Genomic DNA, 26,982 nt, shown 5'->3' with positions numbered 1-26,982 from the left:
GGTGGATGGGCTGCCTGCATGGTGGGACCCAGTGCTGCCCAGTTTCACCAGGGTGTTCAGATTTCCTGATGTCTAACAGAGGGGAAGAGCCTGTGGTGGGGTCAGCAGTCTAGGCTGAGCACTCAGTATGGATTATCAGTGCACCCAAGTTCTCACAGGGATTTCAATCCCAAATTTCATTGTTTTGACTGAAAATGGGAACATACCTTTTTGCCCCAGGCTGAAATACAAATATTAGTACCAACTCTGGGACATGGGATTGACTGGCTCATAAGCCAGATGGTGCCATTACTGCCGTGCAAGCAGAGATTGAGTCCTGCTAGCAGAAGGCTGTGGTCCATTCTGGTCACCCCTGAGGTGACCCTGAAAAAGGCTGTTCATGGGGATGCAGACAGGCAGTTCGTAAACTGCCGGTGGCTGGGACTCCTGGATGCCCACAGGTTAAGTAGATTAGAAGGGAGTACATACAATGGAGAGTCTCTAAGAAACACCAATCTGGACAATTCTGTAGTGGTGTTTCCTTCCAGATGACTTTCCCAACCTTCCTGCTTTGCTGGGTTAAGTGAAGGTCAAGTCTCAGTGAAGTCAACTGAAGAGCTGCCCTTGGCACCGGTGGGACCAGGGGTTTGGCCTGGGAGCAGGCTGTCCAGCCAGGGGAGGTGATTGCCACTGCAGCCGATTCCTCTCCCAGCAAGTGCACAGGCAGCAGGTCCCTCCTATGGCTTGGGTTCTGTTTTCGGGTCCTGGTGGTGATGAGGAGCTGAGCAGGGACACTCACTCCCTCCGTTGGCAGTTGTCTCCGGTTTGCATGTTTGGCTGGTACAGGACAAACCAAGCTCTTTTTGATTTGTCATCGATTCTGGGTGACTTCATGAAACCAAGCTCTGTTGCGCTGTCATGCTCTGGCTGGAAGAGGCTTTGAATGGGTGTTTAATGAAGATGTTAATTGAAAGCACGTGGGGAGGAGTTTGAGCCGCTCTGAGCTGTCTTGGAACTCCTCAGATCCCAGAGCCATCATCTCCTTCAAAACAGAACAGAAGAAGAGTTATTACAAAACAAATCATGTTTGTATAGGAGCTTAAAAAAATAGTCCTCTCCAGCTCTGTTAAGCTCATGTTACTGGCAGGGCTGAACTGGAGAGACCATGTGGGCCATTGAATGCCTTCAGCAAATTAAACCAGCATCCAAAGGAGAAACAAGGCACTGTTATCCAGACCCTGTCCAGACTGCAGCAAGACACAGCACAATGCCCTGTGTCCTGCTCTGCTTGGCCAGGGGCCCACTCCTGGAAATGTCCATCCCCAGCAGAAGGATGTTCTGTCCACTGGAAGCCCTTGCCTTCCCGTTGAAGACCCTCAGCCTTGGCACGTTGGGAAGCTGGAGGCTGCTCAGTGCCCAGCCCCATGCATTCTGGCAGCCATGGCTTGTGCAGACTCTGTCCTCTTTGCCTGGACAGGTGGGAAGGAGCTGGAGCTCCATCCTTCCAGACACATTTTTCCCTCAGCTGATGGTGCACATCTGGCTCTGGCCACAGCTGGAGAGGTCCTCTTCCCAACAGGGCTGGGGCTGCCTACCGGCCACCAGCTGTGACCCTGCTGCTCTTCTCCATGACTTTGTGTAGAAGGTGCTCCTATTCCTCACCTGGTCCAAGTTCCCTGCACCCCATTTTGCCACCCAGCACAGTGCAGGGAGACTGGGCAGGATGTGATATTTTGAGACCTCTCCCCGTCCGACAAACTGGATTGGAATTGGCTGGTGGACTGAGAAGTTATTAGGAACAGACACCCCCAGACAATGTGATTGCACAAGCTTCATTTCCTCAGAAAAGCAGGCCAAGAGCGCAGGAGTCTGTCAGTAAACATGTTGATTCCAGGGTCTTTTCGGCGCTGCTTGTAGAAAAGGAGCACAGCGCTGGCGCCTGGCCTGAACCTCAAAATGCTGCCTCTAGCTCGGGGACGCCTGGACACAGCTCATCTGTAAGAAGATTGGCAGTGCTGGAGCAGAGGGTGTGTTACCGTGGCTCTTGGCAATTGCCAACAACCCAAATCTTTCCCAAGGCAGGCAGGGTGGACGATGTGGGGTGAGTCACTGACTGCTCTGGGGTACCCTGGGTGCAGAGTGGTCACCAGTGGGGCTGGACCAGAAGCATTAGACTCCACCACTGCCCAGAAGGGGCTGACAACATAATGCTGTTGGTATCCAGAGCCCTCCATGCTCAGAAAGGTGCAGGAGGATGAGATGTCCTCATGGTGTATGCTGCCTACAACCCAGCCTCTCTGGATTCCAGTTTGCCTTCCTGCTGGATTCAGCTGGGTACCTTGGGGCTTTCCTTCTCCCTTTCTTTCACCCAGACACTTATCCTTGTGCTTCCCAGCCCCTGGAGTTAACAGCCTCTCTGAAGCCAGGCTGGAGGAAGATCTCTTGCAACACTGGAATGCTCTGCAGTCATTACCTCCCTCCCTAGAAATGTTTGGGGTCAGAGGACATAAGTCTCAGTAATCGTCCAACAACGTCAATGGAGCTCCGTTGATTTACACCAGCTGAGGATCAAATCCTTCCCTTTCCTCTCTCATATTTAAGATATTTCCCAGACTTCAGACATATACAGGGGAGGGAGTTGATGGCTCCTGGGTTTTTGAGGAGGTTCCAGCTTTGGTACTGGCCTGGAGTAACAGGAATAAGCTGGCTACCCTGGCTCTGTCTCTGCATGGAAAAGACGTGCTCCTGCAGTGTGCTGGCCCTCAAGCTGTCAGACTGGCTGGAGCAGGCCAGTGTGAGCCCACACATCCTGAAGGTCTCTTCAGGCTGAGATGTGGGTCTCCCATGGCCAGGACAAGCATGGTCAGCACAAGAATGACATCGCTGCTCCATAGTGTGCCATAGTATGCTCTGAAATTGTGAACCTCACAATTTCAGTTCCTCATTTCTACAGCCACAACAAAATCCAGCGCACTGAAACCTTGCACGATCCACCTCATCATCAGGTGGTGGGGCTCACCACATCCCTCCTCAAGCCTTTGCCAAGCAGGACATCACTGCCACAGGACCACCAGAGTTGGAGCAGTTCTGCTGAGTTCAGGATGCACCACCAGGAACCAGAAAATCCAGACACCTTGAGCACAGCACTGTCTAACTGCAAGAAAAAAACACCCATGAGTCTTCAGGAAGCATCAGTTTCGATAACAGTGAAAGTTCATTCTGAGCCCAATGTTTTGGTCTGGGCAGCTGGGCCAGTCCTGAGGGGAAGCGCCTTTAATATTGCTGATAGCTGGATCCAATTTATAAGGCTCTCAGCAGAGACAATCATCAGGGAAGGAGACAAATAATCTTCAGGCAATTAAATTTAATTGTTCCATCTGAAGATTATTTATCTCCCTGCCTGATGAATGTCTCCTCGAAGCGCCTAATAAATTGGATCCAGCTATCACTGATAGTGGCTGCTTTTCCCTTGCAGCGGTGAAGGGTGTGGAGAGCAGAGCAGCGCTCAGCTCTGTGTGTTGCTTAAGATCTGCCACCTCAGAACATCTTTTTAGCAGACTTGGAAGTGTCCACAGGCCTTATCAATACCCAGCTTTGGTGCAGGGAGCTTGGCAGTCCTGGGAGGTGTGAAAGCTCCCAGACCAAGGGACTGGATGGAATGAGATCCTGTTCAGACCTCGTGTATCAGGCTATAATGTGAGGCATCCGTGAAGATTTGTAAGTCTCTGTGTCTATCTGTCCCTGCTTCATTAGTTTCTGGCCTGGCTGCTTCTGGAAAGGGATGTGGAGGAGGCAGGGGAGGAATCCCCACCGGCAGGAGGGGTCGAGAGGTGGTGTGCTACAGCCCAGGATTTCGGACAAGGGTCTCCTGTGGGATCATGGAGCATGGCATCACTCCTGGAAAACCCCCTGGATTCTCCATCCTTGCCAGGGAACACCCCAAGCCTGGAGCAGGTCAGTTTTAAGCTGGCACAAGATTTTTCTTTTATCCAGCTTCTCTTCTCATTGCAGTGTTTCCCATTGCAAACACTGGATGTGCCTTTGAAGTCAGCCCTTTCTCATGCCTGTGCTTGTTTTTAACCCACACTGAAATGGGTCTGCACTGCATGGAGGGCCCAAGACATACACCCAAAAGACCCAGGTGAATTAAAGTGAAGGAAGTCTCAGAAAGCAGTGTGGTCAGGAAATCTTACCAGGAAGGGGGAAGAGTCATCAGTGAGGAGTGTGTGAAGCTCTTCTCTCCAGAGACAAAGAGCAGCAGTGGAGCAGGTTTTGCTCTCGCCTGGTCTGATTCCAGGACAAGTAATCTTTGTTTACCATCATTACCCATCTGGACAGTGGATTACATCTGTGCTCAGAGAGTCATAGAAGTGTTAAGGTGGGAAAAGCCCTCTAAGATCATCAAGTCCAACCCTTAGCCCAGAACTGCCAAGTCCACCACTAAACTATATTCCCATGTTGCCAAAGGTCTTTACAGACAGGTCACTTGAGCTGTGAATCCCTGTCCTGCCTGCAGCCTGTTATCAGAATGGATTGCAGGCTGGAAATGACAGTAAATTCTTGTGAGTCTGTGGGTGTTCTGAGGCACTGTGCATTTCTGAAATCGTGTCTCTATTCACCATCCAAACGTCAAATAGTTCAGTAGTATTTAATTAGCATACAATAACTGTCCCATTGAATTTGATGGAATACATAATTTTGGAATGCTATTTACAGTGCTAGTTTTCTTACAGAAATCCATGTGTCAGAGCTTTGTCCATTATTATAGTCTTTAAAATAGGCAGATGTGCCTTTCATGGCCAACTGCATGTTTTATTAATGGGCTAGAACTATCAGATGTATTGTAAATCACAGGATACAGCCACCAGTCTGCTTCTTCTCTGCTCCAGGGTCCCAAGGCAAGGGAGATTAATTGCCTGAGCAGCTGTATGGAGCAGTGGGGCACGTGCTCACTTCCCTGCTCTCAGAGCAGGTTCTCCTGACCACAGGTAACCCTCTCTGCCCTGTTAGCACTGCCTCTCCTCCCAGCTGCAAACCTCCAGGTGGCATGTGCAAACCTTCACGTTTATATATAAATCATAAAATTAACATGGGCTATTCTGCTTCTCCAATTCCCTCTTTTCTCTCCTCTGGTTCATCTTTTATGTGCCCTTCTCCTCTCTACCCTCCGAAGTCAAGGGCAGGAGCAGGCCATCTGGGACCTCTCCAACAGATCCAAATTCCCCAGGCTGCTTTTTTATCAAAGTGCTCACACATTGCACACAAACACGTCCCATATCATTCAAGCCAACAGAACATCTCTCCTCATTAGAATATTCACTAACAATTCAAACTACCTCTTTTGGTAGGATTGGAAATACTGCATGGGTGATTGCTTCATAGGAAATAACCTGGTAAGGCAGGGAAAGGACATGCCAAAAGTGAAAGCTGGAGTCAGGTTTAGTTGAGAAGCTCATGGCAAAGCCACACCGATCAAAACCAGACCCGCCCAGAGTCCCCTGAGTGTGTGACAGGGCTAATGAGGGCCCATCGTCCAAGTGACAGGACTGTGCCCAAGGACATCCTACCCAAAGGTTCAGTACAACCTTTCTGTCTTCCTGGCGGGGCTGGGTCTCGGCAGGAACAGCCTCCTGCCCTCCACAAGCTCCCCAGGGATGCTCTCAGCAGCCATTCCCAAGCCAGTGACTCTGCTCTGCTCCAGTTCGAGTCATCCCTGTGGAAACACCAGCAGAGCACTCCGATCCTCTTCTGCAGACAGGCCTGGCATGTTTGTCACAGGGCTGTGACAAAAATACCCTTTTGCTGCTATCAGGGGGCACAGCCAGGGGCCAGGCTCACCAAAGATGCAAGCTGCAGCACCACATACACACATCCCTTGGCAGGACACTGTCTGTGATCACATTTTATCTAGATGAGTCCAGCCTTTGAGGGCTGTCCCTGAATCAGGCTTGGAGATCCTCATTCAGCCCAGGGAGGTGTTCTCCATGGCTGGCTTTGGAGAGGTGTGAAGGACCAGCCTTTGTCTCCTGCCTGCAGCTTCCCCAAAGCATCCATGGGCAGGAAAAGGGATGGGAGAAGGCTGGAGGAGGCTGGAAAGCACTCAAAGATTTGGGAATAGCAGGACCATGGTCAATGGGATGGTGGATGCAGACAAGGAAGACAGCAAGGTGGAGGGAACACAGAGTTGTGCACGGCCATTTCTGCTTTGTGCATCTGTAATGACAGCACTGGACATGAGCACAGTGCTAAAATCCTGGACCTGTGCATAATACTCCACTGGGGACAGATGTCCTCCCTTGTTTTGTACACTGTAAATGCAGTACTGGTCCCAAACCCAATGTTTCTCCCCATCCAGCATTGTCCTCTCTCCTATCAGCTGCAAATGGCACAGATGGCTAGAAAAAGAGAATAGTTATTTTTTTAAAAAACAAACAAACAAACCCTCTCCCCCTCCCAAAAAAACCCACAAAACACAAACAAACAAAAAACAAACAAAAACAAACAAAACCAACAAAAAACCACCCAAAACCAAAACAAAACAAAATAACCACCAAAAAGCAAACAAAAAAAACCACAAACAAACAACAAAAAACAAAACAAAAAAAAATGCACCCGAGCCCTGTTATTTCTGCATTTTTTTCTGTGTGAGTGTGTGAGGACCCTTCCTTCCTTCCAGGAGAAATCAATCCAGTATCAAAGTGTTAGCTGCTTCCCAGCCATCTCCAAGCAAGGTGAAGTTGTGCTGGTCCCTGGCAAGCATGGCATCTTGCCAGACCCTCCAGGCTGCTCCCTGGCTCCTGAATCACCCCTTGTTCCTGAGAAGAGGGATGGAGGTGGAGGGGGCTGGTGTCACAGACAGAGCCATGGTGCTCCAGGAGGATGTGCGGGTGCCTGGAAGTGCTGGATGGAGAAGGTTCCAGCAGAGCAGGAGAGGGTGATGGAGCTCAGCCTGGCTGTCTGAGCAGCTGATGTCCCAGAGGATCAGGAGCAGGATAAGCCCTTGGCCAGGACAGCCCATGAACAGCTCAGAGGGACTGGAGGCCAGCAGATCACGTCCTTGTGGGACTGCAGTGTGCTGGAATGACAAACCTCCTGCAGTGCCAGGAACCTGCTCCAGCCTGGGGGCTCCTCTGTGGCCTCCTCACCCACGCAGTAGACCCTGAGACAGACTCTGGGGCCTTCGGTCAGATGTGCTTAGGAGCTTGAGAAGGCATGTGGGGTGCAGAGCAGGCTTGGATGCTCTCTGCTCGGTGCCTGCTGGTACAAGTCCACAAGCAAGGGTTGTGCTCTTCACTGGGGTCTGAGAGTCCCTTTGGCCATACCCCAAGAAATTTCAACTCTCTGCTGGACATTCAGCGCAGAAGAGCCCCCAACAAGGATCCCTTGCAGTGGACAGCTAGGTTTCCATGCATGGAGGAAGCCCAGATGTCCAGACCCGTGCAGGCTGTTCTGCGGGGCCTGCAGTCCTGGTGTCACGGTTTAACACCAGCAAAGATCAGGACACCCAGGCAGTGCCAGGAACTGCACAGGAGGGATGAGATGATGTGTTGATGCCATGGGTAAGCAAGGCCAAGGGGCAGTCAGAGGAACTGGCATACCAGGGGCGGAGGCATGCAGCAGGATGTGTGGGAAATGCCAGCAGTGCTGTGCTGAGGGGTCTCCTGCACAGGGAGGAGCAGGAAGGAGCCAGCAAAGGTCCATTGACACACAAAACACATCCAACATCAATTCCAAACTTCTCCATTTGGAGAGCAGTGTGTAAACAAAGTGTTCCCTCAGGCTTTGAAGAGGGGGGAAACTCTCTTTCCATGATTCAGGGGAGAAGAGCAGATCCCTTTGTCATCCTGGAGCTGTGGGGAAGTGAAGAGAGGATCTCAGCCCTTAGGTCCCCCTTGGACTGCCCACAGTGGGGATGGGGTCCCTCAGCATCTGAATAACAAGCAATTTGCTTCCATGGGACTCTGGAGGTGGTGCTGCTTTGGGGAACAGAAGTGACCCCAAACCCAAAAGCTGCTGCTTTGTGCTCTGAGGTGTCTGTCAGGTGGTGACAGCCTGGGCTGGCCCCACTGTAGAGGGCATCTTCCTCACAAATATCTCCAGACACTGTTTCACAGGAAACTTCAGGAAAATACTTGAATTTTGCTGATGGAAGAGCAGTTGTCCAAGGGCTGCTGCCTGCAGAGCTCCTCAGCCTCTGCCTGCAGGAGGCTGCACATAGGAACCCCAAGGTGGCAGAGATCCAGGTGGGAGAAACCCCCACTGGGCTTCCTATGGTACCCAGAGAGAGCCAAGGGATGCACAGGGGAGGATCAGGGCAGATGGGTGGGAATGGAGAGTTCTACAGGACCCTCCAAGACTGTCATCCCATCTGGGCCATGAGCAGCTCCATTGGTGACATCCCTGTGCAAGGAGAACTCCCTCAGCACTCCCATGTCCTATCCTTCCCCAGCTGTCTTGGAGCACTGCCTTGGCCCAAGAGATGGTGTCTCTGGCCAGCTGTCCCCTTGGAAGGCTGTGGGAAATGAGGGTGGACAGGGAGCTCGGGAGGAGCAGCCTGGCTGTGAGGATGAGTGGGGATCAGGAGGAATCAAGACAGGAGGAAGGGATGGGGTGGCTGGGAGAAGAGGAGGCAGGGCTGGGTGATCCCAGCTGAGGAGGGGCTCTGGACCATGGGACAGAGCTGAGGGGATATAAGCTGGAGATGCTGAAGGGCTGTGTGGGGGCTGGGGGGACAGCCCGAGGTGCACTCAGGGGCTTTGTGTGCACAGCCCGCACAACAGCTGCTGACAGTATGGTTGGCTCCAAAGCCGGTGTTGACAGTCCTTCACTTTTATGGGAACTAAATTTACCCAGACACACGCAAAAGAAAAAAAAAAAAAAAGGAAGAAAAAGATGGAGGGGTTGGAATTAAAATAAATTGCAGCAGCGCCAGCATCTGCTGCTTTGTGGTGCAGTCTGGATTACGGAGAGGGGAGGAGAAGCCCCCAAAAGGGAGTAGCACTGGTGTTTACTGCAGCCCCAAAACATCCCCCATTTGTGAGCTGTGTTTTCACTGTGTTGCCTCAAGAATGTTTGACATCCAAGATGCCAAAGAAATGTACCTGCTGGGTGGAAAATGAAAGCCCATGGGTTTTCCACCAGTGGGTTAGTGGGTGTTTCCCAGTGCATAGGGGCAATTATGCTCTGCATTGTTCTCAGAGAGGAGCTCTATACGAAGAAGATGTGAGGGTACTTGAAGATTTCCTTTTCAGATGCCGTAGAACTTTTGCTTAAATGTTTGATTATTCTTTCATGTCTTTTCTCTTGCCTCCTATCCTCTCAGGCCGCAGGTGTGCATAGTGGTGTTGGTGTTTTCCTTTTCATGGCTTGCTTCTTGTATTTGGTGTCTCATCTCCTCCAGATGTGAGGCAGCAGACCCAACACACTAAAGATGGGACTGTTTGTTTTGTTGGCTGCAAACAATTCCAGGCTGGGCTTCCAAGGGGGTTCTTTAAAAGGCAGAGACACTCTGGAAGATGCTTTACAAATAAAAAGTGTGCTGTGCCATGTGGGCACGTCTGCCAACACTGTGAGTGCAGAAAAAGCTGGACCCCCAAGTTCTGCAGCCTCCTGTCTCCATCAGCAAGGATGGCAGTGTGGGCAAACTGTGGGCCCCACCAAACCTGTGTTCCCAAGGCATGCTCAGTCCAGCTGGTGCCGAGGTATGCCCTTTGTCCAGAGAGGTTTGGAAGAGCAGGGACGTTGTCAGGTCACAGTGGGTCTGCTGCTAGCTTGGCACAGCCGGGAGAGGCTCCTGGCATGAACATCATCCTTCCCCACTGCAGGAGCTTCTGCAGCATTACCCAGCTCGTGAGGGGCTGCAACAACACAGGCCAGCCCAGGACTTTCTCAGAAGAGGAAGAAAAGTCCTTATTTTTAAATATTGCCGCCACTTTCATGGGTGTTTAACACTGTGAACAAACTCTGCAGCCAGGGTTTGCAGAGGCTGCTTGCCAGCAGGGCTCAGCTGCCAGCCCCTGGCAGCTGGGGCTCTTCTTCCTCCTGGGCTCTGGGATTAAACTGCTGCCCAAACAGAGCAGCCCCCAAAAGGTTCCGATGGCTTCACGTGTGGAGCTGGAGAAGAAGAAAACCAGCACAAATGGACACAGATTTTCAAAGTTCAGGAGAACACTATTTTTAGCTGCCTGCTGTCTCATTTTTCTGGATGACAAGTGTGCTGCTCTCTCTAAAAATTAATTCTTCTTGTGTGTTTTTTTGGTTGATCCCTAATTTATTAATTAAAAAGGGGATGCTGAAAACCATTACTCACTTTTTAAAAATTGGAGCCAACAGTTTCTTTTGCTTTGTTCAGCTGTGATGTGACCAAGGTCAGAAGTTATGCTCTGGGTGGAGGTTGGAAACCAGTGTGGTTGGCACTGATGTGCACCCCATTTAGTGGGTGTGTAAAATGAGTGAATATTATACCAATCAGTGAGTTATTCTCTGAGGAGGAGGTGCAGCCTCTGAGATGAGCTCTGAAGTCAATAGGAAATGCTGTCCATCCCAACAGCACTGGGCTGGTGGAATGGACTGGGGACACAGCTCTTGATGCATGAGAGCTTGTCCAGCCTGCAGTCACTGCTCCTGCTCCACGTGCTCCTCTTGCAGGTCTGAGCAGCTCCTCACTGCTCTTCTGCTCAGCTTTCCAAGGCACCACAGATCATCTCACTTCTTTGGGACAACAAGAGGCCTGGCCCAAGCTGCCCCATGGGGATTTCATGTGTTTTGCCTCTTGCAGTAGCCAGCTGGAAGTATCCTGGTGACTCCATTAATTAATGCCACTAGTGCAGCAATGTTGGCTTGAAGCAAGAGCAAGGCAGATGTGGAATAGGGTGATGGGTGCTATATGTTCCTTTTGTGGGTGGGAACTGCTGCTCTGCACAGCCAGGGAGAAAATTTGGTGATAAAGCCAGTCACTGGTACATATAATCCATAGCATTTTAATATTCCCATATTCTTCACAAGTTGCTGAAGGCTGGTCACACACCAGGCTTGGTTATGGCAAGTAGTCGGCACAGGCAGCACCCAGAGTGATGCTTTCCCACCATATCCCCTGCTTCTGGAGATGTGCAATGCTCTTGCAAGGAAAGGCAGGGGGAGCTGGAACGGTTCAACCTCAAGAAGAGATGTCTGAGAGGGGCCCTCATCCCTCATGTCTGCAGGGAGGGCTCTGAGCAGGGATCAGGCTCTGGTCCGGGGGCCCAGCAATGGCACCAGAGGCAAAGGCACAAACTGATGCACGGGAAGTTTCACCTGAACATGCGGAAGAACTTTCCTATGCACTGACCAAGCACTGAAGAGGCTGCGCAGAGATTCCAGAACCATCTGGACACAATCCTGTGTCATGTGCTCTGGGATGACCCTGCTTGAGCAGGGAGGTGGGACCAGATGAGCCACTGTGAGCCCTTCCAACCTGGCCCATTCTGTCAGTCTCACAGTGATCCTGTGATTCTGTGATGCAACACCCATTTCTGCTTTCACTGGATCAGCTCCCAGGCCCGCCAGCTGTGGAGTAAACTGTTTCAGCAGGAAAGAAATGCACAGAACCCAAGGGTGGTTAATTACTGCCTAAAACGGGAGCCCTGTTTCTGCATGGTCAAGTGAATCCCTGTTACTGCTGGTAGCTCAAGAGCAACTCCCAAAACCCAGTATGGCTACTGTGGTAATGCTGGGGGTCCCTGAACATCCCTCGGGCCACGGGAAGGCGGGCTTGGCTGCCACAGCCCCAGGCAATGACTCCAGAGCTCAGACGTGATCTGGGCTGTGGTGAGAGTACAGAACTGAAGCACGCCTTTGCATCCCAGGAGCACAGTGGATGCTCAGGGGCTCCAGCGTCCAGTGCAGCCACCCCAGCGACCCTGTGCCGTGCCAGGCCGTGCCGTGCCGTGCCAGGCTATGCTGGGCTGTGCCGTGCTGTGCCATGCCGTGCCATGCCGGGTCGGGCCGTACCGTGCCGGACTGTGCCTGGTCCGTTCACACACGGCCGTGGCCCGAGCGCTGGAGGTTCGGGCAGCCCGGAGGCTCAGGCACGCTCCTCCGCGGGACTTCAAAGCGGGCTCCTTTGTGTGTGTGCGTGTTTGTTCCCCTCCCCTCGGTACGACTGCTCTGATCGATGTGACATCACCTAGAGACGACGCGGGGGGACCAGACCCCGCCATTGTCCCCGGGCTGGGAGGCGATGTCCGTCTCCTAGGAGGTGGGAGCTGGGGCTCGCAGGCATGCTTTCATCTCGCTGACCTGCCCCGCTGGCGAGAGGGTTCTTCCCAAGGCACCGGCCTGGGGAGAGGCGTCCCCATTGCACAGCAGAAGGGACACGAGTGAGAGACAGACAGGCTCACAATGTTTAAAGACATCATTAAACGCCCCCGCCCTGGAAGCCCGCACTTGCCAGCTATACCCATCTGTTGCTTATCATTAAAGAGAGCCCGATCCTCTCGGAGAGGGGTGTGTAGGGCTGGGGGGGTGTGCTGGCCACCCTCCGTGGCAGCGCCCGCGAAGGAGGAGGGCGGGAGGCAGCTGGGGCTGGGGGCCATCCCCGGCACACAGGGACAGAGACGTGAGAGCCTCCAAGTTAGCGGAGGGTGAAAGGGAGGAGGTGGCCGTCCTGCTTGGATCCCACATCCAGTGGCACCTTCCCAGACTGGGAGAGACAAGGCTGGATCCTGAGGCTGGACGGCAGCAGGCACTCTCTGCCCCACAGGCAGGAGAGGATACAGACACGATGCCTCCTCACACCTTGGTGACAGCCGTGGCCCAGCAAGGCACCAGCAAGGCACAGGCAAAGTGGCTTTTTAATGTCTGGCCCTTTCCTTGGCTGTTCCCCAACTGACAGCTCACAGGGAGCAGCTGGCCAGGATGGGCCCATCATCGCTCAGCTGAACAGAGAGACACCAACACCCCGTGCAGTGCCTGGAAGGTGTTGAGGCAGGGACCATCCCGCCTGAGAGCAGGGCACTCAGTGATACCAACCAGTCCTAATTGTGAGCAGAGAGAGTGAAGACAGGATGGAACTGGGCTTCCTGGTGCCCCTGCAGGCTCCCACCCAGGTGCAGCTAGCAGCAGGCAGCTGGTGGCAGGAACCCTCCTACAATGTCACAGCACTCCTCTTCTGTGCTCTACAACCCCAAGGAGACGGAGAACCTTTCTAGGTAACCAGGGATACCCCTGCCCCATGCTTGACCCCAGGGCTTTGCATAGCACATCTCTGGCCATAGTGGGAGACACTCTTGTCCTCACCCTGTCTGATACAAATGCAGAAGGCGTCTCCAGTAGAACACTGTCACCGAGGTTGGAGCCAAGGACAAGTGACCGGTGCTGTCTGCCTCCTGAAGATGCTGGGTGGTGAAGGGCCCCCACTAGCAGGGCAGAGCCAAATGCCCCCCTCGTACCCACCGAGACCCTGCTGGCTGTGGGGCTGTGTTGTGCATAATGGAGACAGAGCACACACAGTGTCTCAGGATATTGTCCCCCTCCACCCAAAGCAAGGAACAAGATAGTGGGGCTGGGATCTGCTCTGGGCAGGTGCTCAGGGTTCTGTTGTTAAAATGAGTGTGCATGAGGAGATGGATGAAAAGGTGAAAAGGACAGTGGTTTGAAATCACCAATGCAAAGGGATTCCTGCTCTTGCCATGGTTATCTGGGACCATCCTCAAAGACCTGCTACCATTGCTTGTACCTTTTTCCATTTCCCCCATCCTGACTTGTCATGGCATCTTCACTGGGGGCAGGAAGATGGGGTCAGGCTTGGGCTGCCTTTGGGTCAAAACTCCCCTTGATGCTAAGCCATGAACACACAATGCTCTAAACATAATGATGGGCTTAATGATAATGACCAAGGCCATCTCCTCTGGGCACCAGGGCTGAGCTGAGGACACCTCTTCACACTCGTGCCCAGTGCTGAACGACCAGGGCAGGGTGGCAGGAGCTGAATTGCTCCTCTGGCCAGTCTCTCCCATCAGTGCTTGTTGCCCCATGGAGAGCAGGACATAGGCTGGGGGCTCTCTGATCTTCCACCCTGGGTCTGCCTTCCTGGGCCATCCCAAAACACTCACACTTTGCACCCACATGGTGAGCTGGGGCTGCTCCACCAGCTGCCACCTTGTGAGGGGGTGGCCCAAACCCAGCTGAGCTTGCACCTCACTGAGGCATTTTGCACCTACTCCCCACCCAGGCAGACCCCTGCTTGCAGTGGGACACCTCCTTAGAGGACAGCAGGGAGGTCTTGGAACAAAGCAGTCCTGCATTTACAGACCAAGGCAAAGTCAATCAACATTATTTGCTGTTGGGATTAACTGGTAGGGGAAGATGATCTTGGAAAGGACTGGACTTAATTATCAGCCCATCTTTAGCTGGCAGGCTATCTCCCCAGCTGGGAAGCACCGAGCTGCTGCCATCGGACACTTCTAACGAGATGGGTTGGAGCTTAAAAATTTACAGTTTCTGATGGTCAGTGTAATTCTCCATGGTGTGAGGGAATTGAGGAATTGCTGTTAGGTGATCTGGCAAGGAAAAGAGAGAGGGCATCTGAACGTGGCACTGGAGAGGCTGCTGTACAGAGATGGTGATCTGGGCTTAATGTGCATTGTCCTGGGAAGGGAAGGGAGCCGGGGAAGGGTCTGGAGCATGAGTTTGATAAGGAGCAGCTGAGGGAGCTGGGAGGGGTGGATGGGGGGGGTGCTCAGCCTGGAGAAAAGGAGGCTCAGAGGGGACCTTCTGGCTCTACACAACTCCCTGACAGGAGGGGACAGCTGGGGGAAGTCAGGCTCTGCTCCCAGGGAACAGGGACAGGACAAGAAGAAATGGCCTCAAGTTGTGCCAGGGAAGGTTTAGATTAGATATCAGGGAAATTTCTTCATGGAAAGGGTAGTCAGGCACTGGCACAGCCATCCAGGGAAGTGGTAGAGTCCCCATCCCTGAAGAGATTTAAAAGTTGTGTGGATGTGGCACTTGGGGATATGGGTTGGTGGTGGCCTTGGCAGTGCCCATCCTGGAAGGAGTGGGCTGTGTGAACACTGTTTCACACTGGTGGCCTCACTCACATTCTCTGGGCACAGACCAGCAGCAAGCCCAGGTGATTTGTCATCTTTTGGAGGCCAGGCCTGAGAGGGTCAAGAGCTTTGAACCATTGCCTTGGACCTGCTGCAGCTCTTTGCCTGCCTCCCCCAGCTCTGCTCCATCCTTGCATGCATGGAATGATGTCTGCTTCCAGGTATGAGTCTGTGGGACACAGCAGTGCACCCCTGTGAACTGGAGCACCAAATTTGGCACTGGGCTCACTGGAGACAGGGACTTTCTGTGAGTTGCTTGGATGAAGGAAGCATGTTTTCTGTCCTTCCTGAAAGGAAGCAAGGCTATGAAGATGTGGGAACCCCTGTTTCAGTGATAGGAACATGAGAGCCTGAGTGAGGTGCCTTAGGGCTGAATCCTGCTGGTAAAGGCACAGAGGAGAGCTTCCAGCTTGATTTACCATGGCAGCAGCAAAAGGAACAGCTTCTGAAAATCCCGTCTGGAACAGGTCAAGCATGAGCCAGGCCAGGCAGCCTGGATGAGTATGTCTGGGTCAGCATGAGCCAGGCCAGGGTTTTGCAGGTCACTGGACTCCAGAGAAGCAGCAGGTGATGCAGAATGGTCCCATGACACTGTGGGCTCTTCCCATCTGGCCAGCAGTCTCCCATGAGTCCCACACCTGGGCAACTGGCATGGCTGGTGATCTGATGTTGCAAAGATGCCAAAATAATGAGCTTTATCCTTATAAGTTTGTACCGAGTGATAGGCTTCTGATATGGCTTCTGTGAGAATATGACTGTGGATGGCTGATTTCTGGGGATCTGCCTCTCTTTTTTTTCAAGCCAGAAGAACATAAGTGAGACTCAGCCTCTAGAGAGCACCTGAGCACGCCTGACACGCTGTCTCTCTGAGTGACTGGGGTTTCTCAGCATTTGCTGTCACTGGGACTTGTGTTGTGTCATTCCCCTCATTCTGTGCAGCAGGAGTTTAGCAGGCAGGGACTGGGAGAAGTCCCTTGTTTTGCTTGGCTTGAAGAAGGAGGCCTTGTAGCGAGGGAAATGAGGGTTGTGGAATGACTGCTGAGCAGAGAGGGTGGCAGTGGCACACAGGTCAAGGAGCTGATGTCAAAGCACTGGGGGCTGTGGGAGTCTTCCCCCAGCTTGCCTGCACTTTGATGGAGGCCAGGGGCACTGGCAGAGCCGAAGAGACTGTGCTGGCAGAACACAAGCTGCTGCCCTATGAGGTGATGATGTCTCTGGGTTGTGATTCCCAGCAGGATCCAGAGCCCTGGCCCTTCCAGCAGTAGTCTCTCCTCTCCTCTCCTCTCCTCTCCTCTCCTCTCCTCTCCTCTCCTCTCCTCTCCTCTCCTCTCCTCTCCTCTCCTCTCCTCTCCTCTCCTCTCCTCTCCTCTCCTCTCCTCTCCTCTCCTCTCCTCTCCTCTCCTCTCCTCTCCTCTCCTCTCCTCTCCTCTCCTCTTTTGGACCTTTCTGTGTTTCCTGTCCTCCCTGCCCTCCTGGGGCCAGAGGCAGTGTAGGAGGATTGACTGCTCCGCAGCCCTAATGCAATCCAGTACCTTAATCTAGAGCTCTGACATTGCTGCCTGCCCTTACCAGACTGAATTGTATCTGCACTTCAGGAAAATGCAAAAGGAAATCTTCCATGCTGTCTCTAGAACCGGTTTTAAAAAGGATTACACATCAATACCAGGCACCCTGCTCCCCACCCTCCACCACCATTGTTCTTTCCAAGGCGCTGCTCTTGCTTTGATGATGATCACTGGCAGAGTTTCAAAACGATGTATTATAAAATCTAAAAAAAAAAACCATCCAGTTGCCATAACGTAATGCAGATTTTTGTCACCGCTCCACAGCTTCTGCTTTCAATTTCCAGTGAGAGGGAGAGACTCGGTCGCAGTCAGATGGAGACCAGCTCACATCCCCGCTCCGTGGGCCCCCAGGCAAAATCCCTGGAATTTGTTCCTTACTGTGTGAAGGCAGAGATGAGGGAGGAGAGTGCAGAGAAGAGAGGGGAGAAGAAAAGTAGGTGTCAGTCCTCAAGGAAGATGGGCACAAACCCAAACTGCCCCAGGTGGATATGCACCTCTGGAGCTCACACTTGAGCAGGGATGGGAAAATTCTCAGAGAAGCAGTTTTTCAGGGAAAGCCTAGGATTATCATCCTGCAAGGTTTTGAGCAGTGATGCAAGGTGTCAGCCTGGCTTTAGGTTCCTGCTGTCTGTCTGTCCATCCTGCCTTGAAAAGCATCTGACGACAGGTTGAGCTTTAGTCCCACTGAGCACCTGCTGCTGGGAGCAGCAGAGCATCAGCACAGTGGTGTCCTCCAGGAACTGGGGCATCCTGACAGGCTGTGAAGGCTGCAGGCAGGACAGGCATTGGGAGCACAGTGACACTGCTGCCTGCAAAAGCCCTTGTCCTGTGCTGGGTGCAAGGGCTGAGAGAGGCCCAGCCTGCCCCCTTTGCTGCTGTGCCTTGCTGCAGACAGGTGAGAGGGGCCAAACCAATCTCTGCCAGGTAAAACTTCAGCTCCAACATTTTGGAGCTGTTTGTCATCTATCCCATGGACTGTCATCCTGCCCAGAGCTGCTGGCATAAGCCAAGCAGGCTCAGGGATCAATGCAAAATGCCACCAGGGAACTACAGCACATAGCATTGTGGCATTCGTTGTCCAGTTTATGCTCCATCTCCTGTCTCAAAAAAGCTTTTGCAGCTGCAGAGGTTTGGGAGGGTGCTGGGATAGTATTCCCAAGCATAAAGGGACCTGGGACACTTCCAGAAGAGCAGTGACAGCAGAGATATAATCCGTGGGCTGCAGCCTCCCCCTCAGGTGTGCTTTCCCCAGGCTTGCAGCCCAAGCTGCCACATGTTGCCACTGCCATGATGGGAGAGATGGAATGCAGCTCTGTAAATGAGGCATGCTTCAAATTTTTGGAGAAAATGAGCTGTTTCTGAATAGTTGAGAAGTTTCCAGCATTCATATCACAGTGCTCTGAGAGCAGGGCTCACTCTGGACCAGGCAGCCAGTGCCAGCCCTTGTCACAAAGTAAAGGGACACAGAGGTGTCCACAGCTTGGGTGCACCCTCTGCCATACCCAGAGTGGATTTGGATCCAGTGCAACAGGAGCTTCTTGGGCTACAAAGGTTCCCCAGGCACCAAAAGCAAGGTGCCCACTCTGTGACTCCTCTCTCACTGGTGGCAGTGTGCCCCTAACCAGACTGTGCCTGGTGAAGGGAAAACGCTCTGGAGCTTAAGGGTGTCCTGAGGAACCCTCACCTCTCCTGCCTCCAGAACAGACCCCACTGGACTTCCAGCTTCCCAAATGGGAGCTGTATCCAGTAACTGGAAAACTCTACCAAACTGAGGAGAATGGGGGAATATTTTACCTCCACTCTTGGAGAATATCCATTTACAGAGGCTTCTGCTTTGGAAGGGTTGACTGTCTTCCACTTAGAAATGGTAACTCAACCTTGTAGCATGTGAATGTTGGTACAAGTCCATCATCTTCATCTGCGGAAGCCTTCCACAAATTTTACTGGGGACAACAGCACAGCTAGGTCTTGGTGCCCATGAACAGCTTCAGCATATGAGCACTTAGGTATCCCATGGTGGATTAAGCTGTGGATAGTAAGTAAATATCAAAAAACATTTGAAAACAGAATGCAACCACTCCATCAATTGCCAGAGCCAAACAAGTTCTGACTGGAGCTATCAGTGTTCCTTGTGGGCCAGGAGTGTCCCTAACTGATCCTCTGTGACTGTCACCTCTGGGGACTGACATCCTTGAATGCCTCTTACCTGGGAGGTCAGTCTGCACTCTTGGGTTTCTACCAAGGATCACAGAAAACCCTCCAGCCTGGCCACAACTGCTCTTCTCCCCGATCTGTGCTCCTATGTCCCCCCAGTCCCCTGCAGGCCCTCCAGCTTGCCCCTTCCCCAGTGCTGATCTCATGGGGGGGTAGGAGGTGACTCAGTGGGAAGCATCAGCTGCACAGCTCTGCCTCTCAGAGCTGTCTCCGTGCCTGATCCTAAAAGGGAGCATTTTTTAGAGAGTTATGAGCCTGTGCAAACAGGGCTTTATAAGGCAGCATCACTAATATGGAGCATAACCTCCCTACCCACAAACATCCTGATAGCCTTTCTGGTGTGAGTTTGGCTTTGTAAGCCAAGCCAATCTGATCAGGAAAATCCTGGGGAGAAAACAAACAAGGAACCCGGGGAAGAGGCTGGAAGTTACTTTCCAGAGTCAGAGCAGATGTTGTTTAGTAGACAGTGATGCCACAGACGTGCCTTGGCTGGCTGATCTGCAAGAGCTCAGCAGCCTGGCCATGGGGCAGAGGAGGCTTTGTCCCCATGGTCCTGCCTGCCTAGGCCCTGTTTCAGCCACTCTTCCCCCTAGCAGCCACTGGGACAGGCTTGAGGAGTGTCAAGGAGATGGGGAAGTCCCCAGTGTCACCCTCTTCCCCCTCACTGGGCCATAAGCTGGCATTTCAGGGTCAGTTGCTTCTGTCCCAGTGCTGGTGCCAAAGGTTGTGGAAAACCCTTTTTTCCATTTTGGCTGGGCTCCTCCCAGCCACAATGTCTGCAGCTCCACAGGAGGAGGGGGGAGAGGCTGAAGGCCCAGGGAAAAGACTCCTTTTTAAAAAATTGCATTTTCCTTCCATTTCTTGGTACTGCCACAGCCGTGTCTGTCCCATCTTGTCTGTCTCCCCCCCCCCCCCAATAATGAGCTGTTGTCTTGTGCAGCATTGAGAGCTAAGTAAGCATGAAAAATTGGAACAATAAAGAAGTAGTTCTGGGACAGCAAAGCCCCTTGTTTGACAAGGCTAATTCCACACCCCCCAGCCTCATTTTCTTTCAGCTACCTTCCCCCTCCTTGCTCCTCCTTTATTAAATGAACTGGCTTTTATTGGGGTGGAAACTGGGTTTCCTTTTCCCCTCTCGCCTCCCCCTCTGTTCACATGTAATTTGGAGAGTTAATCTCCTCAGGCAGGAAATGTTGTTTCTTTCACTCTTTCTCTCCAGCAATTTCTATTTGGCTCTTTTAATTGGGGCCCAGACCAAGGAAATGGCCACACCACAGAGCTTGAGCAGGAAGAGGTCTGGTTCTCCTGAGGGGCCCTGAGCATCCCCTCCCACTGCCCCAGCTCGCTCAATCCCCTTTGGCAGATGCACATTTTGGCCAGGGATGGGAGCACCCAGCTCGCCTTGGCCATCTGGGCACCCTGGTTGCACTGGGGAAAGTTGGGCTGGAGTTGTTGGTTGGCATTTCTGCTTCTTCTCTAAATTCCTCTCCCTGCTTTAGGTCAAGTCACCCAAAGATTTCAAGATGTAACATCACCCAAGACCATCTCCCCCAGCTCTCCACAGTATGGAGATACTTGGCTGATGTTACTTTCCATGGAATCCTTTTGAAAGACATGACATGGTAAAACCTCCTGGAAATTCTCCGGATTTTTCTTGATGTTTTCCCTCCACTTTCTTTTAAAGAAAATAATCCAGTTATAAAGAAAAATAGAGAAGAGGAGACCTATGTTTTCCCCTGCAACTCTCTCTCTGTCTCAGCCCTTTGGCTGAAGGAGATTTACCACCAGTGAGTGTGTGGGGCATGTGACCCTGTGTGGACATTGTCTTGGATGATGCCAGTGAATCCAAGCCATGGACAGGAAACTGAGATGGATGGTGCTGTGAGATCTGATGGCTCCATACTGCCCAGGTCGTGGAGTGAGAGTCATCACAGAGTCCTGGAATGGTTTGTGCTGGAAGGGGCCTTGGACACCATGTCTTTCCACCCCCCCTACCATGGGCAGGGACACCTTCCACTGTCCCAGGTTGCTTCAAGCCCTATCCAACCTGGCCTTGGACACTTCCAGGAGCAAGGAGTTCTTTCAGAAAGGAGAAGTGAACGAGCAATCAATGCTTCACTTGAAGGCAGGGCAGAACCATTTTGAGCTTTTTTGAAATAAAATACCCCAGAAATCTACTGGAAACTCATGGGGGAAGCCCTTCCTAGAGCAGATTAGAGCTGAGCAGATGCAAAGTCTGCAGCAGTCTCAAGGTGCTGGGAAACACGAGGAGGCTTGTGATGGAAGCAGCTGCTGGAGCCCTGCCTGCTGCTCAGAGCAGAGTCTTGTTCCCACCATACCTTAGGATGGAGACGAGCACTAGGAACAAAACTTTGTGCCTTTTGCACAAGCCTGTGGCTGCTTCCAGGCCCTCTGGAGACCCATGGCCAGGGAGATGGAGCATGGCTGTTTCCAAGCAGGGCTGAGAAGCTCTGTAGAGTCCAATCTCCTCCTAACCACAGTGGGGCCTGAATATTCCCAGCTCTCTGGCAGGAAAAAGCTTTTGGATTGCTGTCTGGCACCATTCATCATTCCCAGCAGGGCAGTGATTCATGCTGGGAGGCTCATTTTTGTTGGATACCCCTATCCCCCCACAGAAAACCTTTGGTATGGACTGGGGCTGCCCATTCATCACCTGCCATTCAATCCAATGCAGGTGACATCAGTGTCCTGCAGCAGTGGGGGCATGGAGGAGCCTGGCCACAGTCCCTGGCTCCAGGCAGTCACTGGGAAGAAGCAGCTCCATGGGCAGCACTCAGTCCTGCACCAAGAGCAGCATCCCCCCACTGCACTGTGCCACAAGGGCTGGTGGCCATGAGTTGCCCAAGAAGAACTGGACACTTCTGAGTGTGCCAGGCATGGAAGAGATGGGAAAAGTGGGTGGAGTTTGGGAATATGTAAGCAGACTTTTGGCATGAGTTGCTCTGTCCTGGATAGAGCAAAGTTTTGCTGGTCCCTCGTGGGTGAGCGACCAGCCTCTGGAGTGGGAGGTCAGGTGGCTGAGGACAGGGATACCTGGAATGGGGATGTCCTCACTCAAATGTGAACCCAGACATGTTCATACCCAGGGTATGTGAACCCCCCAGAAGCTGGAGGGAGGGAGGGAGGGAGAGAGGGAGGGAAGGAGGCTGATACTGCAGGTAGACATCACTACCTGCTATTTCTTCTCTCACCCTGGAAACACTCTTAGTGCAATGAGGACCTGAGTCTCCAGGAAGCTCAGCTCCCACAAGAACCCCAAAGGGAGAGACTTCTGGAAGAGTTTTTTAAGCATTATGAGAAATCCTGCTCCTCTCCATGCTTCTTACCTCTGCATGGGGACCCAGGAACAGTGCCCAACTTTGTCTAGTGCTGTGCCTGGGTCATAGCTGAGCAATCCAGCCTTGGGGCTGGGTGGGAAGTTGGCTTTGGAGAGACAGGATGGTTTGTGCATGTATCCTGCCTGCAGGAACAGTCATGGAATTCCCTGCACAGGTGCTCAGGAGTGCTGAATTTCACCTTGTGCACCTTGATGCACTTGGGCAGACAAGGTTCCTTTCATCCAAAGCAAATTAAATCCCAGCAGCATCCCTTTGGGCTGGCCAAAATTCCTGGCTCCTCTTCCAGGGAATCTTCAACCCTTCTCCTCCAGGTAAGAGGCCTCATGCCAGGCTCAGGCCAGGCTATGAGAAGCAGGGAAAGGCAGCATGCCCTGCTCAGAGCTGCCTGTGCTGGGAAGGGTGAGGAGCAACCTCCCCGGGTTATTGCAGTATCCCAAGGGGCTGAACCCTGAATTCCAGGATCCAGTCACAAGCAGGTGGCTGAGCTCTTCAGGCTTGTCCCCAGCTGCCTTGGGAAGTGGCTTATGGCTCAAGGCTTGGACCTTAGCAAGGGGCTCACAGACACAGCACTGGGCAGGGACAGAGCAGCTGTCCAGGGAAGCACAGGGGGAACACGGTGCTGCTGGGCACCAGCAAGGCCTTTGATACCACCCGTGTATGAAAGGGAAGGGAAATAGGGGTGGAAAATCTGTGGCACCTCTCACAGAACCTCTCTGGGATGGAGCCAACCCTGGGTGGAGACAGCAGTGGCAGCACTCGTGGCTGGGCATCCCTGCTGCAGGGGACCAAGGGGACATGGGACGATGGGTCTGGCCCGGCTCATCGCGCCAGAGGGCAGGGAGGAGAGGGTTAACTGTGCCCCGGCTCCTCGCTCTTGCAGAAGATGCTGCCACGCTCCCCAGCTCACCGCCTGCTGCCTTCCCCTCCCTCTCCGCTGCCCCTCAGAACTCTGAATAGGGAATTAGCTTTGCCTGCGTTTAGACCTCTTAATTAGCTATTCTTTTTTGCTGGGCTGGGGAAGAGGAGGGGAAGAGGAGACCCCAGCCCCCAGCTGAGCTCTGGTCCCGCTTCTGGAGCAGCACAAAGGGGCTCAGCGGGCAGAGCCATCGGAGGGCGCTGGGGACGCCAGGACCTGTCAAAGCTTGTTTCCCACCTTCCAGAGCCAAACTTTTCTGTCCCAGCCAGGAGACAGCCTGCCTTAATTGGGCTGAAAATCTAATCATTTGTACCTCCGGGCCTGGGAAGGGGGCAGGGGAGGGTGAGGGAAGAGAGATGGAACCGTGGGAGGAGGGACGAGGGGGAAGCATGTAATGGGGAAAGGCAGAATGGAGATGAGGCAGAAGAGGGGTGAGCAGAGCCATAGAAATGTTTGTGGAGGACGTGAGCAGGCAGAAAATTTAGGTTTTTAAGAAGTGAATTGAAAGTTACTCCTTTGAAAATGGAAAAATAAAAAGTGAGCAAGTGAAGAGTGAAAGGGAAAAAGCAACAGCATAAAAAGTGTTAGCAATTTGTACTGACCTCCAGCTGGTCTGGTAAGGCCCCTGTAATCCTTACCTGCCCCAGGAGCATCCAGAATCTGAGATGTCCCTGAGCCATGGGTGTATCTGCATGGCCCTGCTCCCATCCCAGAAGCTGTTTCTTTACTGTGGCTTTAGCTCTGCTCTCTTGTCCCTTGGGTGCTGCAATCTTTCCTCTCCCACCTCAAAATAATGTGAGCCTTACTGCAAAGAGAAGAGCAGGGAACCCAGGAATGGCTGTGCATCCTCTGCCATCTCTCTCTGACGTGGGTCACTGGCTGCTCCAGCTGCTGTGTCCTGGTGCCCTCCAGCTAAAGGTTTCCCAAAGTCCAGGCTGCCTGTGCTGCCTCTGGGCAGGGCATAGGGTGGAGAGGTGCCAGCTGATGTGCTGAGCTGTGTCCAGCTCAGTCCCTGAGGCTTGGCCACCTACCTGGTATGTACAAGCTGGGTTTGTGGAGTGGAGACCAGTCTCAGATCCACTGCAAGTTTTCAGTGCTGCTCCTGTGCTTACACCACCTGCACCCTTCCTGCTTCAAACACCTTCATGTGCTGTGTCCTGCCTGTGGTCAGGCTGGCTGTTGTCAGGGCAGCACTGAAGCACAGCCTTGTGAGCATGTGAAACCATCCTGTCACTTGTGTCTTTTCTCACTTTCTTCAGTACTAGATGTTTCACAAATAGTCTCATGCTGTACCTCTCTAACCACTCTCTCTTTAAGGTGACAGCATTTCATGTCTCCATGGGGTGACTTTATGATGATTGCATCCCCAAATCATCTGGTTCTGTTGGTGTTGAATATTGAGTTCTGCAGCTTTAAGGCTGGTTCCAGGGACTGAAGGGAGAGAGAAGAGGTGCAGAGTTTGTTATCAGAGACTGCACTTGCTCCCACGCATCCTTCACACAGACTCTGTTGTCTGCAGTGGACAGCAGGAGAGAGCTCTCCTTTACTTTTGGTTAGTTTTCTGGCTAGTTGAGGCAAAGAAGTTCCCTGGACTGTGGTGGGGCGCTTTTTTTGTTTGTTTGTTTGGGTTTTTTTTATGTGGTTTGTTTTGTTTTGTTTTGTTTTTCTTGGAATTGTTCAAACCTGCTCTGGACTGAAAACCCAGAGGAGCACCAGGAGCTCACACCTGTGCCCCACCAGGCCTGGCCTGTGACATTTCCCAGCACCAGAGGGACTGAGAACAGCCTGAGTGAGCTGGGCTGCAACCCATGGAAGGGACTCTGCTGAATTTGTCATCTCCTTGGAGCAATGAGAGGTTTTGCTGTTTAGTAATGTACATTTTTGTGCTGGGAAGTGCTTTGTCTGCTAAATAAACAGGTTTTTTTCCACTTCTCTCTGAGGAAGTATTTTCCCCGAACTAACTGGGGGAGGAACTGCTTGAATCTGTTTCTTAGAGGGATCCTATTCAGAGCTTTCCTCCCAAATTTGCCCTAAACTAGGACATCCACACAAATTCAGATTCAGCATGTTCACGGCCCCTCTCCTGTTTTATATAAAGAAACAGTTTCTTCCCCACCTGTTCCAAGATTTGGGCCTAATTCTTCAAGAGAGTGTCTCATTAATTTTAAATCGTTATTGTTTTTCCTGATGATCTATCAGAAGCAAATCCCAAAGTCAAAATCTTTATCAGAATTTTATTGCTTTGCTTTCCACTGAGGATCCAGCCCTTCATGCCTGTGCCAGGGAGGGTGAAGGAAACTCCTGGGAGAGGAGGCTGCACACTGTGCCCCATCCCTGCACCAGCCTGTCCACATGCATGGCACCATGGCCAGCCCAGCATTTCCATGCTCCCTGCCCAGCATTCTGAACCAGACCATAAGCACCATCACAGGGGTCAGGGTACAGGGTACAACCAGATAAGCAGAAGAGACTGAGGCACCAGAGCAGATCTGGATTGTGGAGGGATGGAAACCCTGACAAGGCATTGCTGTCAGAGATAGCATGGGCTTTAATTGTGGACTCCTTCACAGAATCACAAAATCACTAAGGCTGCAAAAGTCCTCTAAGACCACTGAGTCCAACCAGTAACCCTGCCACTGCCAAAGCCTCCACTGTCCATGTCCCTGAGTCCCATATCTACATAATTTTTTTAACACTTCCAGGAATGATGAGTCCACCACTCCCCTACGCAGCCTGCTCCAATGCCTGGCCACACTTTCAGTGAGGAAATTTTTCCTATTATTTAATCTAAATCTACCCTGGCACACCTTGAAGCCATTTCCTCTCATCCTGTCCCTGTTCCCTGGGAGCAGAGCCTGACCCCACCTGGCTGTCCCCTCCTGTCAAGGAGTTGTGCAGAGCCAGAAGGTTCCCCCTGAGCCTCCTTTTCTCCAGGCTGAGCCCCTTTCCCAGCTCCCTCAGTCCCTCCTGGGGATCCAGCCCTTTCCCCAAATCTGCTCCCTTCCCTGGACAGGTTCAAGTGTGTCTGTCCATCCATGCCAGGGGATGCTGTAGAGATACAGAGTAGAAGGCATCATGAGTGGAGATTCCAGCCTTAAGAATTGACAGCAGAGCAAGACTCCTGAAACTCACCAACTGCAGTCCAGTGAAAAACCTCTGCAGTGTAAGAAAGAGGACAGAGGACAGGAAAGAAGAGATTAGAGAGCCTGGAGAAATCCCTGGGATGTGCAAAGACTGAACCCACTGGGGATGGAGAGGTGCACACGGTATGGTGTGAGGTTTCCCACTGCTGGGACCAGAACTCTGCTGTCAGCCCCATGGCACATCTGGGTCACCTGCCCTGGGAGCCTGCCAGGATGGAATATGGTCTCAGCCAGACACTGACAGAGCATGAGGATCAGTTCTGCACCAGCAGCACCCCAAGGCTGCTGGAGATGCCTGCAGACACAGAGATTTTTTTTCTGGGATTTGGGAAGAGCGCATACCCAACAGTTCCAGTTTCAGTGGGGTAGGCAGGGATTTGAGCTGGGGCTCATCCATCCCAAGAATTCCCCAGGGTATAAGGATAGGACAAGCCCAAAGGGCTCATGGGCTTATGGATTTATCAGGGCGCTGAGTGCCAGGAACTGCTTACCTTGCAGCAGCAGCATCTCTGTGTGGTTGTATGCAACAGGAGGGGTTTGAGCCCTTGTTTCAGATGTTTGGGTGAGGCAGCTCTGAGGCAGTGCAGGAGAGCACACAGATGGGATCGTGCAGAGTGCCAAGACCCCCAAAACTGCCACTGCCATCCTTCGCACAGGAGAGCAGCAGTGTGGGCTGGGTCAATCAAGGTAACTCAGTCCCAGCCAGCAACAAATTGCAGG

At 52.4% G+C, this 26,982-nt stretch overlaps 1 protein-coding gene across 1 annotated transcript in view; it reads left to right on the top strand.

Annotated features, from left to right (window-relative positions):
* Positions 1-12,339, top strand: part of LOC134050338 (ankyrin repeat and fibronectin type-III domain-containing protein 1-like) — a 33,604-nt gene extending 21,265 nt beyond the window's left edge. Inside the window, exons 20-23 of the mRNA XM_062503348.1 lie at positions 1,949-2,080; positions 2,717-2,773; positions 4,176-4,357; positions 11,823-12,339. Of these exons, the coding sequence (XP_062359332.1) occupies positions 1,949-2,080; positions 2,717-2,773; positions 4,176-4,357; positions 11,823-12,339 (888 nt within the window). The remainder of the gene's footprint in view (positions 1-1,948; positions 2,081-2,716; positions 2,774-4,175; positions 4,358-11,822) is intronic.
* Positions 12,340-26,982: the final 14,643 nt, after the last annotated feature.

Source organism: Cinclus cinclus, chromosome 16 (genome assembly GCF_963662255.1).
Source record: "Cinclus cinclus chromosome 16, bCinCin1.1, whole genome shotgun sequence".
NCBI lineage: Eukaryota > Metazoa > Chordata > Aves > Passeriformes > Cinclidae > Cinclus > Cinclus cinclus.
The sequence above is the reverse complement of the archived record's forward strand: the minus strand, read 5'-3'. Positions and strand labels throughout refer to the sequence as shown.